General features: G+C 39.8%; 1 protein-coding gene across 4 annotated transcripts in view; it reads right to left on the bottom strand.

Moving 5' to 3' along the window:
• The window catches only part of alpha-Spec (alpha spectrin), a 459,851-nt gene that overhangs the window by 16,133 nt on the left and 429,937 nt on the right, over positions 1–13,781 (bottom strand). For all 4 annotated transcript variants that reach the window (XM_067138066.2, XM_067138067.2, XM_067138068.2 and 1 more), the window contains one exon: positions 11,472–11,638. In XM_067138066.2, coding sequence (XP_066994167.1) covers positions 11,472–11,638 — 167 coding nt within the window. The remainder of the gene's footprint in view (positions 1–11,471; positions 11,639–13,781) is intronic.

Genomic DNA, 13,781 nt, shown 5'->3' with positions numbered 1-13,781 from the left:
TTACTTCCTAAAAGGGGTTATATATCTGTAAATATCAGTTCTATACTGGCAGCCATCTTGTTTACAAGTGAATCTCAAACACAGCCGTCTCGATCCTCCTATACTGCCTGCTCTATGCGAGCCTTTTTGCGACTACGCTGCGACAAAATTTCTCCGCTAGATGGCAGACATAGACGCACAATGTTCTAAACTTATTCTAATGATGATAGCCTACAAAACACTATGCAGTATGGTCATATGTTCACTTAAGCTCGTAAATTACATCAGTAATATTAAATATTGGCAATATTACCTGTATGAAGTCGCAGTTGGCCTCTTCATGCACAATTTAAGGATTTCCCGGACGAAGGCTTGGAGTGGTACCGTACTTTTTGTGTTCTTGCCAACGCAATATCAAATAATACAGGTCTTACGAACTTGATTAGTATAATATCACTAACAGTTTGCTGATGTTCTTTGACCTCACACTGTAACAAAACACATTCTGAAAGGATTTTTTCTTGCTATTTGTTTTATATCGCACCAACACAGATAGGTCTTATGGCGACGATGGGATAGGAAAGGCCTAGGAATGGGAAGGAGACGGCGTGTAAAAAAGGGAAACCACGGAAAACCATCTTGAGGGCTGCCGAAAGTGGGGGTTCGAACCCATCATCTCCCGTAGGCAAGCTCACAGCTGCGGACTCCTAACCGCACGGCCAACTCGCCCGGTATTCTGAAAGGGAAGACGTCGCAATTCTTCGTATTACGCTCGTACGTTTGAAGAACTTCGACAATAGGGCACAGCAGCTTAAACGAACTCCTGCAGATGTTTCACCAGAGCAACAAAACAAGGTTTTGGTATCGAACTCCTCTGTCCTGATGCATAATCAGCCATTTAGCGGTGTCGAAGCTCTCGGCAGTGAGATGTTGCTGACACAAATGTCACACTCCATCCTCTCTTCAACAGCACGAACCTAGTACCCGCAAATTAGGATTTGATTTCCTGTTTCTAGTTTGATTGGAATATCGTCTGGATATCTGAAGTTGTCCAAAATGTCTAAACATAAAGACGTTCGTTTTGTGATTGTCCGTCACAATTCTTATCACAAGGAATCCACTATCCTCCACGGCTTTAATCACCTTCTGAAAAAAATCCGCAGCCTGTTTCCAGTCATTCGACCGGGTCAGGAATGGAATGAATCAAGCCCCCATCTAGCAGCGAGGATAGGATTTGTGCCGGCTGCCGAAGCCTGTCGCACTACTCCGGGGCAATGATTAATGAATGCCAGATGAAATGAAATGATATTGGAGAGTGTTGCTGGAATGAAATATGACAGGAAAAACCGAAGTATCCGGAGAAAAACCTATCCCGCCTGCGCTTTGTCCAGCACAAATCTCACATGGAGTGACCCGGATTTGAACCACAGAACCCAGCGGTGAGAGGCGTGCTGCCGCCTGAGCCGCGGAGGCTCCATCACATTCTATAATAAAGTGTAAAGCCACAGATGCGAGAGTAATCTGAGGATATCCAATTACTTCCTTTATTAGGTCCTTGCCTAGATAAAGCCGACAGACGCTTTTCTCTTAATTCCCTTCTAGACGGTATTTCATGGAGTCGTATCTTTTCTGGCTGCGAACCACCTTGCCGAGATTGGCAAAATAGTACACAGCAGTTGAATATTTCGGGGAAAGAATCCAAAGTTTAATTTCTACAAAAAATAAACCTTGCACAAACGGAAAGAAACAAGTACCAATTCCTTAAAATCACTTTTTAAATATCTATAAGCATAGCATGATTAATTCATTTCTCAGTTCTATACAAAATATATCTTGTACGAACGGAAGTGACCACATACGTTTACTCATTGTACGAAATAACTCAGGTTTTCACACACATTCATGCACCAATAACACAGTGCTACACCCACACTGACAGCGAATATTGTGCGTCTACTGCTGCACTCTTACGGCGTCTTGGAGAAATATTGGTAGTCGCGCCTTCCTGTGTTAAACTAGTGGCATAGAGCAGGCAGTATAAGAGGATCGAGACGGCGGTGATCTCAAAGCTAGAGACAGCCCACTTCAAACTAATATTACCAAGCACACTATCGATATATATTACCAAAGAGCATATAACATTGCAAAGAAAGAGTCCCTACACAAATCACAAATGCAACTCACTCTGCCATCTCTTGAGGAAAAGTAGAATTACGTAGTAAAATGAGACAACGGAACAGTTCCGTGGTCCGGCGTTTGGTCCACCGAGACGAAGCATGGAACGGTTCCGTGGCTCGGGCCCAATGAGTTAAGAATCACCTGGCATTTTGCATGTAAAATGAATATGTTTGTAATTATTGGTATTTTAGTTTTTATTATGACATATGCGGAATTTGTGGATATGTTTGGCCAGGGTTACCAGGTACAGGATAGAATAGACCATACAGACAGCGACTCAACACCGAGTGTTGGGCGACTGTAAATAACCAAGCTCTCCAAAGAGGCAGAGGAGTTCCTTTAGTTGTGTGCTGTTATCCCAATAGAGGAAATGCCACTGAAATCCTGCAGGCAATGTCTGTTCTCCAGGTTAGGGGCAGCCTCACTGAAATCTGGCAGTAGATATAAAGTGCCTTATGTCAGGCTGCAGCGCAATAGGTCTGTATTCTCGTAGCAACTTATGGATAAGAATGATCCAATTGCTAACAGGGTTCAAGGCTAGGGTGTTCCCCGTAAGCGGCGAACATCGATCTCGCCTGACCAATGTGAGAAATGAACAAGGTTACTGGTTCAAGAAGCTAGCCCAAAGAAAGTCTAAACAACTAGGAATCAAGAGTTCCACATTGGTATCTTGACCGGATGCAGCAGTAAGTTGGCCGAAAGTCAAACTCTGACATGTGAATTGCCTTCAGGAGACCAGATGGAAAAACCTGAAATCTAAGGACATTGGACAGGGTTACAAACTGATCTACCAGGAAACATCCAAAACTGGCATAGCTGTTTTGAATGACAATCTATGCTGCCTTGTACCCAAGAACCAGAGGCACAATGATTGAAGTCTGTCACCATCGATGCCTGTCTCTGTCAATTCTGTGTGTTCTCTGCCTACATCCCTCAAACAAGACTCCATGATTATTTCAAGGATCAGTTCTGGAATGAACATCAGATCAAATTCTCTGACTACCCTGCAGAAGACCTGTTATTCCTCTTGTAGGGATCTGAAAGGTCATGGACATTATTTTGAATCATGGGTCGGCACTCCGTTCGTATTAGTTCAATCTTTCTGATGAATAGTGTCAAGTCTGAAGTACTGTACCATGTTAGCAGCAGGTATTGACCGAGATAGACTGCAACAAAAGCTGGAGTGGCAGGAAGCACTGGAAGACAGAGGAATGAGAATCAGTAGAACGAAGACCAAATATAGGACCTGGAGGAATACATCTGTGTAAGGCTTCCGGGGTAACATTTGTAGGTCATTCAACTCACTCCAGCACATAAAAATACTATGATCACCATTGCTTCATCTACTATGTAGTAACACAACTCTACAGTGTGAACTTGCTATGATATATTTGTGCTCAACTGTTCTGAAAAATTACACTCGACCTAGCTTGTGCATGTGAACGCAGGTCAGAGCTAGGCTCTGATAGGAACCAGCTGTAGGGAGGTACACCAATTTTGAGGACTTTGTCTTTTGAAAAAAAGAAAAAAGAAAACCCACACCTGATTAGATTTAAAGCTTCAGTATTCTTCAGTTGATAAGGTCCCATTCTCCCATTTCTGAGGCCAAAGTTCAAATTCTACCTTAGTCAGTACACTGAAGCTACCATATGTCAAATTTCAACATGTGAAGAATTTTTGTAAGAAAGTGATTGACAGTTTTATGGAGAAACAGTGTACTGTTTTTAGTGTATTTTTAAACGTTTCAGAAAGGACATGGGTTCACCCATTTTAAATTATTAGACAGTAATAATCATGTATTTTAACCCTCAGTAGATGACTGATGGGCATTTCCCGACATCCTAGTTTCCTGTTCTGGACGTATGTCGGGATATACCTGCCAGCTGTTTCCACGGTAAGTATATACGCGTGTGAAACAATTATGCATGCTGCTGCTGCTATCTATAGTTATTGTACAGAACTTTTATGAATGTCACAGCCTTCTAGATGCGTTAAAAACTCTGTTTTACAAGTTTTACAGGTAAATAAAGAACGAGCTGTTGTTTACATTGGCTAGCTGTGAAAATGCCAACGCACAGACAGGGTAGTGCTACTTCGTCTGATATAGCTCATTTTTAGATGAAATTAACACCAGTGATGACGAATTATCAGTTATGGACAGAGAGTTCAATGTTTCCGAGAGTGGTGATGACAATTCTAGCAAAATGGAAGTAGATAAAAGCGAGAATGAAAGCGATACAAATAGTAGTGAACCAGACAATGGTTAGAGAGTCTATCGTCCAAATGATCCGAACTTTGTAAAGAAACCACACACTTTGAGTAGTAGTTTCTTACCTCCCACAGGTAAGAAATCATCTACTCCCATTGCATTTTTTACTCTATTTTTTTACGGAAGATTTGGTACAACAAATTGTTGATGCGACTGACCACTATCCAAGAGAAAAAATGCAAATGAATACACCATTAAGGGAGAGGAGCATCTGGGCTAATTGGACTGATGTGACAATCGCAGAAATGAGGGCTTTTCTCGGTGTAGTACTCAATATGGGTGTGAATCCTAAATCAGATATCAAGGATTATTTTGCTGAAGATTGGGTAGACAAATGCTGATTTTTCAAAGATGTGTTTTCCAGAGACAGTTTTCTAACTTTTTTTTTGACGTTTCACGTGTGGCCTCCTAGTCATGCTGCTACAGGAACCAGGGGCGACACAATATGTGTAGTGGACTATTTGGAAGAGAAATTTAGAGAATATTATTACCCTATGTTCTAGGGCGTAATATTTCTATAGAGGAAAGTATGGTGGGCTTTAAAGGACACATCATTTTCGAGTGTTACAATCCCCAGAAACCGACTAAGTGGGGACTGCGCATATTTGTAAGTGCGGACGGCGCATATTTGTAGCAGCAGATTCAAAGACAGCACTTGTATACTCACTCATTTAACACTACAGTGTTCGCACAACAAATGCACAAACACACCGAATCATCCGTTTACAACAAGAAATGTTCTTCAGTTATGCGAACAGATGCTTCAGAATATCAATGGTACTGTTGGCTTCCACATCTACACCGACAGTTTCTATACCAGTTGTGATCTGATCTGGCAGAGGAACTGCTGAAATTAAGGTTTCACATAACGGGAACAGTGAATACAAACAGGAAAGGATTGCCAACTCAAATGAAATCAAGTGCTTTGAAGAAGATTAAGAAAAGCATTATGATGTGGCATTCAGGAAGGAGGATAAAATGGTTGCTCTTTCATGGAAGGACAAAAGGACTGTGTCAATGTTGAGTACATGGCACATCAGCATGCAGCAATACACACCTAAAAGTAGGAAGGATGTTGATCCTATTCTGAAGCCTGTAATCTTCTGTGATTACAATGACCATATGGGAGGAGTGGACATATCTGACCACTAAACATCTACATATAATTTTGGGAGGAAATCGTACAAATGGTGGCACAAACTTTTCTTCTGATTGCTGGACGTCTGTGTGGTGAACAGCTTCTTATTATTCAACATGGAGAGGAAATCGCAACAGCAGAAGCCACTGAGGCAAAGGCAATACAGGAAAGAACTGGCCCGCGAGTTGGTTGGTGATGTCCGTAACCGAAATGTCAACAAGGGAGGACGACCATCAACCAGTAATGAAGAAGAATGGCTGAATGGGAAGCCTCACTTCAAATATTCAAACACTAAGGGATATTCCAAAGATTGTGCAGTGTGCAGCAAAGGCAGAAAAATGGCAGAAGAAGAGAAACAGTGTACTTTTGCAACACCTGCACCAAGAAACCTTGACTTCATCCTGGAATTTGCTTCGGGAAGTACCACACGGAGAAGAAATATAAGTAGGAAGGGAGCAAACTGTCTTAACTGCATGGTTATTGCTTATAGGGTGTATATACAGTAGACTGATAAATTAATTCATAATGTTGTGAGTCAGACTTTGTGTCTTCATTATACCATCATTGTAAATATACAGCTTTTTTGAAGAAAAAACAAAAAACAAAATATGACTAGTGCAGAACTACACTAGAAAACAAAATTGTCTGCTAAGGGTTAATTAAATATGAGATGCTATGCTGAAGAAGTCTTAAATTAGATGAAACATGGACCAAAGAATGTATAACATATTTTAACACTGAATGTGTTCTCACTTGTAAAGAGAAGTGTATTGATTGGGTGGACCATTATAACTAATACTAGTTCTTAATTAAGCTGTATCAATACGGACCTATATGATGAAGTTTGTAAATTGTAACCTTATGTATTATGTGGTACATAGTCATCCTGCCAATACCATAAGCATCACCAATTACTATCTGAAAATGTTTCTATAGTTCATTCCATGTTAAGAAAACTGTATTGCTTTTATGACAACAGGGTTGCCATATCGAATGGCTCTGCTCAATACCATCATGGGAAAACAACAGCACATAAATTTGCAAAATCCAGTATTTAAGTTCAAGATAAAATAAAAGGAAGAAACTAAGCTGCAAATCACTTTTATGAACTAAAGGGGATGGGGGGTTTACAGGAGCTATTTTTGGTTTGTACAGAATCTGAGGTATACTACGGCACGTAAAAAACCTCAGCATTGACTGATGTGTACGGCGAATTGGGGCAGAAAATAGAATAATATTTTTTATGGGCTTGAGGAGTAAGAGATGCATTTAATTGCATTTCATAAATTTCCCCAGACAACGCGGGGTACTACTGTGCTGTCATATCGCTCAAACAAAATTGTAAAAATTAAATGTGGTCGTAAAAAAGTGGTAAAATTAAAAATGTGCTTAAGAAAGAACAGCTAAATAACAAAACCAAGCACAAATAAAACACACTGCAATTTTTTTTATCAGTACAAGTAATGCCATGACGTATCGCTGCACACCACAACACCAAAATCTTCAGTAACAACTTCCGTACAGTACGAAAATAATTGGACACACACAAATATTATACAACACACAACCAACTCTCACTCAACACAAGACAAGTATGCACTGATTTAAAGCCTAAAAACACACTCGCAACAAATAAATACTGTAGATGACTTCACTACAGAAGTGAGCTGCCGGCGGTTCATAGAGTAAGTGACTACATTAGGCTTGTATCAGAGCAACATAGAAGAAATAAAATGAAGGCAACGAAACAATGGCTGTTCCTGCCATTGTGCTTCCTCCCTATGAATATACTTATGGAAGAAAAAAAAAAAAAGTTATGTAGTTATTTTAATAACTCATGGGCAAAAATGCCTCATCCCTTTTATCAGTATTTCATAATACATTACCAAGTACAGTAAAATATCCCTTAATTACAAGGAATTGTGGGTATCTCAGAGCGGGTGTGTACACTCCTTGTAGGCCCGTAAGAGCAATACTGTTTTCTTAACGTGGAATGAGCTATAGTGATATTGGATTGTTTATCCCAGTTGGGAACTGTATGTTTAAAATAACTCACTGTTTTACTTTTTTATCAACATTTTCTCTGAAACAGAACATTGCTTACTTCTTCAAACGGGCCCCTTGTTTCTTGTATAATTCTACCTTCATTCTGTTCAAACTGATTAAGATATTGAAGATATAGCATGCAACTGTTAAGCTCATTTTGTATTCTTTACCATGGTTTTCTTGGAAAATCACTTCCCATGAGTGGTAAACATACCGTGGTAAAATGTCTAAACTAAAACCGAGCTTTGTGAAATAACAATGAGACTTTACCCTGGCAAATTATAAAGTTTACTGTGGTATACTGTTTACAGATGTTGGTGCATTTTGGCATTAGTAAAAAAGAAGAATAAGAATAAGAAGAATAAGACGAAGCCATGTTTTCATTGCACAAGATATTGCAACACTTAGCATGACTGTAATGTTCAATATAACATGACGTTAGGTTGCTAATATTTATCCATCTCTTTCTATGAGTGCAAAATCTCTATGTTAGTTCCTTTGAGCTGGTAAAATGATTGAAGTTGGTGGAAGAGTACTTATTTGGTGACCTTGGAGGAAACAATGAATAAATGGGTGTTCATTGAGAGAAGCATGTTCTACATAATATGATGGTATAAAATAAAGTTGAATAACAATTCTGAACTATGGCAGTGTGTTAGTGACGACATTTATATAAACACTAGCTGTAGTACCCAACGTTGTCCGGGTAGCTTTTGAATGTTTACCTTTAGTATTTGTATTTATTTGCTAGTGGCTTTATGTCGCACTGACACAGATAGGTCTTATGGCGACGATGGGATAGGAAAGGGCTAGGAGTGAGAAGGAAACAGCCGTGGCCTTAATTAAGGTACAGCCCCAGCATTTGCCTGGTGTGAAAATGGGAAACCACGGAAAACCATCTTCAGAGCTGCCGACAGTGGGATTCGAACCCACTATCTCCCGGATGCAAGCTCACAGCTGCCCGCCCCTAACAGCACGGCCAACTCGCCCGGTAGTGTGAAGTGGGTGCTTATTGATTTATTTTTGAGATGTTGATTTTACGACCTATTATGTAGTTTTAGAGTTATTTAGATGTATCTGATTTCAAGTTTTAGATTATTTAATTTTTGAGTAATTTGCATGTCAGCCCCTCTCATTCCCCACACCCAGCGGAGGCTGTGATTCTTCATCTCCATAGTAATTTTTCTAAGATGGTAAGTCATATGTGTACCAAGTTTCGTTGAGAGCAATTCTGGAACATACACACATGCAGTACATCCATAATATCCGTTATATTTACATTCATTTTCACCCCGTCTCAACTTCCATACTGATTGCGGCTGAAGTATTACTTAACCATCCAGAGTGTCACAGATCAATTCTGTGACCTTGTAAAGAAGGTTTTCGACATTAATATAAGTAAAAAATCGTTTATTTTTATATTTCACCATCTCCCCTAGGTGTGCTAGGGGTGTTTTACCCCAACAGTATTTTTTTCAGATAGCAAGTCATATGTGTACCAATTTCATATGAGGGCTATGCTGGATGAAAAATTCATCCGTATTTTTGGTCATTTTGAACATTTTTCTTTCCACCCCTTGTAATATGCATGCCGATAGGGGCTGAACAACGACAACTGGAGTGTGATTATTCGTCTCAGTGACCTCGAAATGTATGGCTGTACCTTAATTAAGGCCAATGGCGCTTCCTTCCAGTTCCTAGGCCTTTCCTATCCCATCGTCGCATTAAGACATATCTGTGTCGGTATGACGTAAAGCAAATTAGCAAAAAGGAAATAAATAAATAGAAATGCATGGATTCAACACAATTTTCGATTATTTTTATATATCATTCCCCCATCGTTCCCCCACCCGGAAGGAGGCTAAAATTGGACATGAAAAATTTCAGGCGTGTCACTATTCATCTCAGCGACAGCGAAAAGTATGGATTCAACACTACATTTGATGATTTTTATATCTCACTTCCTGGCCCCCTACCCCTAAGGGTAGGTGGGGTGCCTAACCCACACGTGGTTTGTATCATACTAAAAATTCGGAGTGCCACTATTCATCTCATTGACCCCAAAAAATGTGGATTCAACATTATTTTCGACAATTTTTATGTATAACTGCCCCCTCGCCCCCACCCCAGAGGAGCTGAATTTGGACTTATAAAAAATCCGGAGTCTCACTATTCATCTCAACAACCACGAAAAGTATGGATTCCACCCTTTTTCAAATATTTTTTGTCACCCCCTCGCCTCGATGGGTACGTGGTGGTGTCCTACCCCCACGCGGTTTGTCAAAAGAAATCCGGAGTGTCAATATTCATCTCAGCGATTTTCTATTTTCTATTCTTTTGATATATAAATCCCCCCCTCGCCCCCCAAGCAAAAGGGGCTGAATTTGGACTTGGCAGAATTCCGGAGCACCACTATCCACCTCAAGGAATCCGAAAATGATGGATTCGGTACTATTTTCGTATATTTTTATATGTGGCCCCTCGCCCCCACGCCCCTAAGGGTACTTGGGTGTCTTACCCCAACGCGGTTTTCAAAAAATCCGGAGTGTCACTATTCATCTCAGCGATCCCGAAAAGGATGGATTCGACACTATTTTCGAAAATTTTGATATATCACTCCCCCTCGCTCTCCACTCCAAAGGGGGCTGAAAATGGACTTTAAAAATTCCGGAGTGTCACGATTCATTTCAGAGATCACGAAAAGTATGGATTCGACACTATTGTTGAATATTTTATGTGTCAAGCCTCCCCTCACCCCCCACCACAACTATGGGTACGTGGGGTGTCTTACCCCACGCGGTTTGTCAAAAGAAATCCGGAGTGTCACTATTCATCTCAGCGACCCCGAAAAGGATGGATTTGACACTATTTTCGATTATATTGGAATATCACTCCCACTCGCCCCCCACCCAAAAGGGGGCTGAATTAGGACTTGGAAAAATTCGGGAGTATCACTATTCATCTCACTGAATCCAAAAGTGATGGATTCGACACTATTTTCGTATTTTTATATGTGGCCCCCTAGCCCACTCCCCCCCCCCCCACACCAAAGGGGACAGAAATTGGACTTCAAAAAATTCGGGTTGTCACTATTTATCTCAGCGACCAAAAAAAGTATGGATTCGACACTATTTTCGTATATTTTTATATGTGACCCCCTCGCCCCCACTCCAAAGGGGGCAGAATTTGGACTTCAAAAAATTCCGGTATGTCACTATTTATCTCAGCGACCATAAAAAGTATGGATTCGACACTGTTTTTGAATATTTTATATGTAACCCCCCCCCTTGCGCCCCCCGTACCTAAGGGTACATGGGTTGTCTTACCTCCACGCAGTTTGTCAAAAGAAATCCGGAGTGTCAATATTAATCTCCGTGACCCCGAAGAGGATGGATTCGACACCATTTCCTATTACTTTGATATATCACTTCCCCTTGCCCCCCTCCCAAAAGGGGGTTGAATTTGGACTTGGAAAAATTCGGGAGTATCACTATTCATCTCAGTGAATCCAAAAATGATGAACTGGACTATTTTCTTATATTTTTATATGTGACCCCCCTCGTCCCCCCGCCCCCAAGGGTACTTGGGGTGTCTTACCCCCACGCGGTTTGTCTCCTGATACTATGTCATAAGTGTACCAAGTTTGGTGTAAATCGCTCCAGTGGTTTAGGAGGAGATGTAATACATACATACATACAATGACATATATATATATTATATCTCATGTTACTCCACTGCTATCAAGAAATTTAATTGCACAAAAGAAAATAAAAATACCGTCTATAATGATGAACAGAAATAAGCCTGTTTCACAATAAATGGTATCAAAATCTAAAACTAAATGAAAAAGATTTTACATACTGCATATAATTCCTCTTTTGTAACATATGGACGATCACCAGCTGTGATTGCACGGAAAGCATTCTCAATCTCTTCTGAGCTCTGTACGTTTTCTGTCTCCTTGCTAATCATGAATGCCATGTATTCTTGCAAAGAAACGTAGCCATCTCTATTGGGGTCCACCACATCTGAAAAAACATTTGTTCATTTTAAATTAGTAATTCCATAAAACAAACAATACACGCTAATAAAGGGACTCTAGTAAGAAGTGTCATCACATACAGTACGTTTACTGCCATAAATAAACATAACCTATCTTCCACATACTTAAAAGTCCTAAAATGTCTGTTAGAACTAAGGAATTACCGAATTCTGTTTCACCTCATTTACCATTAAAAAATTTGAATGTAGAATACTAATGCAATGTAAAAGAGATAATTGATATTTAATAATAATAAGTGTCACTTCAACCCTTCTATAGGCTACTACAGTTTCAGCGCAACCTTTTGAATCACCTAGTACAGAACTAAAAACATACCCTAAAAAACACACAACCACAATAAACAAGGAGTTAAACAGGACAGGTACAATAGTACAAATTTCAAGAGCCTGACAACTGGTTTGGGGCTGATAATCATAGTCACTTTTTTTCCTTATTCTGCACCACCACCACCACCACCACCAGAAATTTGGTCATCTGCACTTAGATATTGGGAAGGTAGAAGTGTATGCCCACACCTCTTGCCCCAAAAATGAATGAACAGTACTAACCATTATCCAATTAATATAACAACAAACACTGTCCTTAACTCTGTGCACAAATCTATTTAAAACAGTGTCACTCACGTGTGTTGGCACGATTTAGGAAACAAAATAAGAGTTGTCAATACAGGAGGATAAGAGTGCACTGGAGGAGTTGGTGCGAGCGAGACACGACTGTTTTGGCGATAGAGAAGAAAGTATGTGCGCACTACTGATGGACATAGGCTGCAGCACTCGATTTTGTCAATCCGTCATAAGTCCAGTCGCTCGTGATCCACAAAGGGGTCAAGGGATTATTCAATAAATTATTATGGCTACCTCTGTATGTGAATGATTCTTTTTTTAGTTCCACTGTAGAAACGTACAAATATCCACTGTATTTAGTCTATTAGTGAATTTAATTTTGTATGCCATGTGGCACTGATATTTGTCTCCTTTCATAAAACACATCCCTCTTGTAGCATTTTACTGTGTCAAATAGTTCAAAATTACAATCAACCATAATTTTGACGTCATTAAGGCTGCTTCCTTCCCACTCCTAGGCCATATTTACCATAAGATGTATGTGTGTCAGTGCGATGTAAACCAAATGGTAAATTTGACGTAAAATAATTTGTTGTTCTTTTGTAGCCCCTCCCTTCAGGTGACAGGCAATTTGATTGACAATTGACAAGCTTAATATTATTTTTATAAACAATAAATTGGGGTTTCTTGTAATTTCTCCCCATAGAAATATTAGACAGCTTTGTGCCTTTCTTGGCATGACTGCATTTTATAATAAGTTTATCCCCTCTTATTCTCAAATTACTGAACCGCTCAATTATTTCAAGCATAAAGGGATAAAAGTTTGCTGGTCGGAACCAAAGCAATGTGCTTATGATCACTTAAAATCACTCTTTGTACAAGCTCCTATTTTACTATTTCCAGATTTTACACTACGCTTTGAAGTTCATACTGACTCTTCAAACATCGCCATTGGAGGTGCTCTCCATCAAGTTAAACATGGTAATATTTTACCCATAGCCTTTTTCAGTCATCTACTCTCTCCTACTGAGTGACAATATTCCACTTATGAGTGTGAAGCCCTAGCTTTAATTTTGACTCTAGAACATTTCTCCCATGTTTTAGAACATAAAGAGTTCTTAGTCAAGACCGATAATCAAGCTCTTACCTGGCTGTTAAACCATGTCCCCAAAATTGGACGTACTGGTCGCTGGCTATTGCGCCTTTCAAGATTTAAATTTTCATTATAGTTTGTTGCTGGCAATGATAATCCTGTTGTTGATGCTCTTTCGCCTTTTTGACTCGCCCCCCCCCCCCCCCCCCCAGATTTGCACCCTCATGATCATCATATTGATCCCCTTGTTTCTGATTACAATCTTTCTACATTTTGTGTTAATATCATATCATCATTGACTCAATTCCCTACTTAATTAGAATCTAGTCTTTCTTATCAAGCCACTGATCCTTATTATTGTCAACAATTAAGCAAATTTCTGACCCTCAATACAAACGTCCTTTTCGCATCCTTGAAGGTTTGTCTTTAAACCAAATCCTAGATCTATTCCC

This window comes from Anabrus simplex, chromosome 1 (assembly GCF_040414725.1).
Source record: "Anabrus simplex isolate iqAnaSimp1 chromosome 1, ASM4041472v1, whole genome shotgun sequence".
In the NCBI taxonomy this organism is placed as follows: domain Eukaryota; kingdom Metazoa; phylum Arthropoda; class Insecta; order Orthoptera; family Tettigoniidae; genus Anabrus; species Anabrus simplex.
The sequence above is the reverse complement of the archived record's forward strand: the minus strand, read 5'-3'. Positions and strand labels throughout refer to the sequence as shown.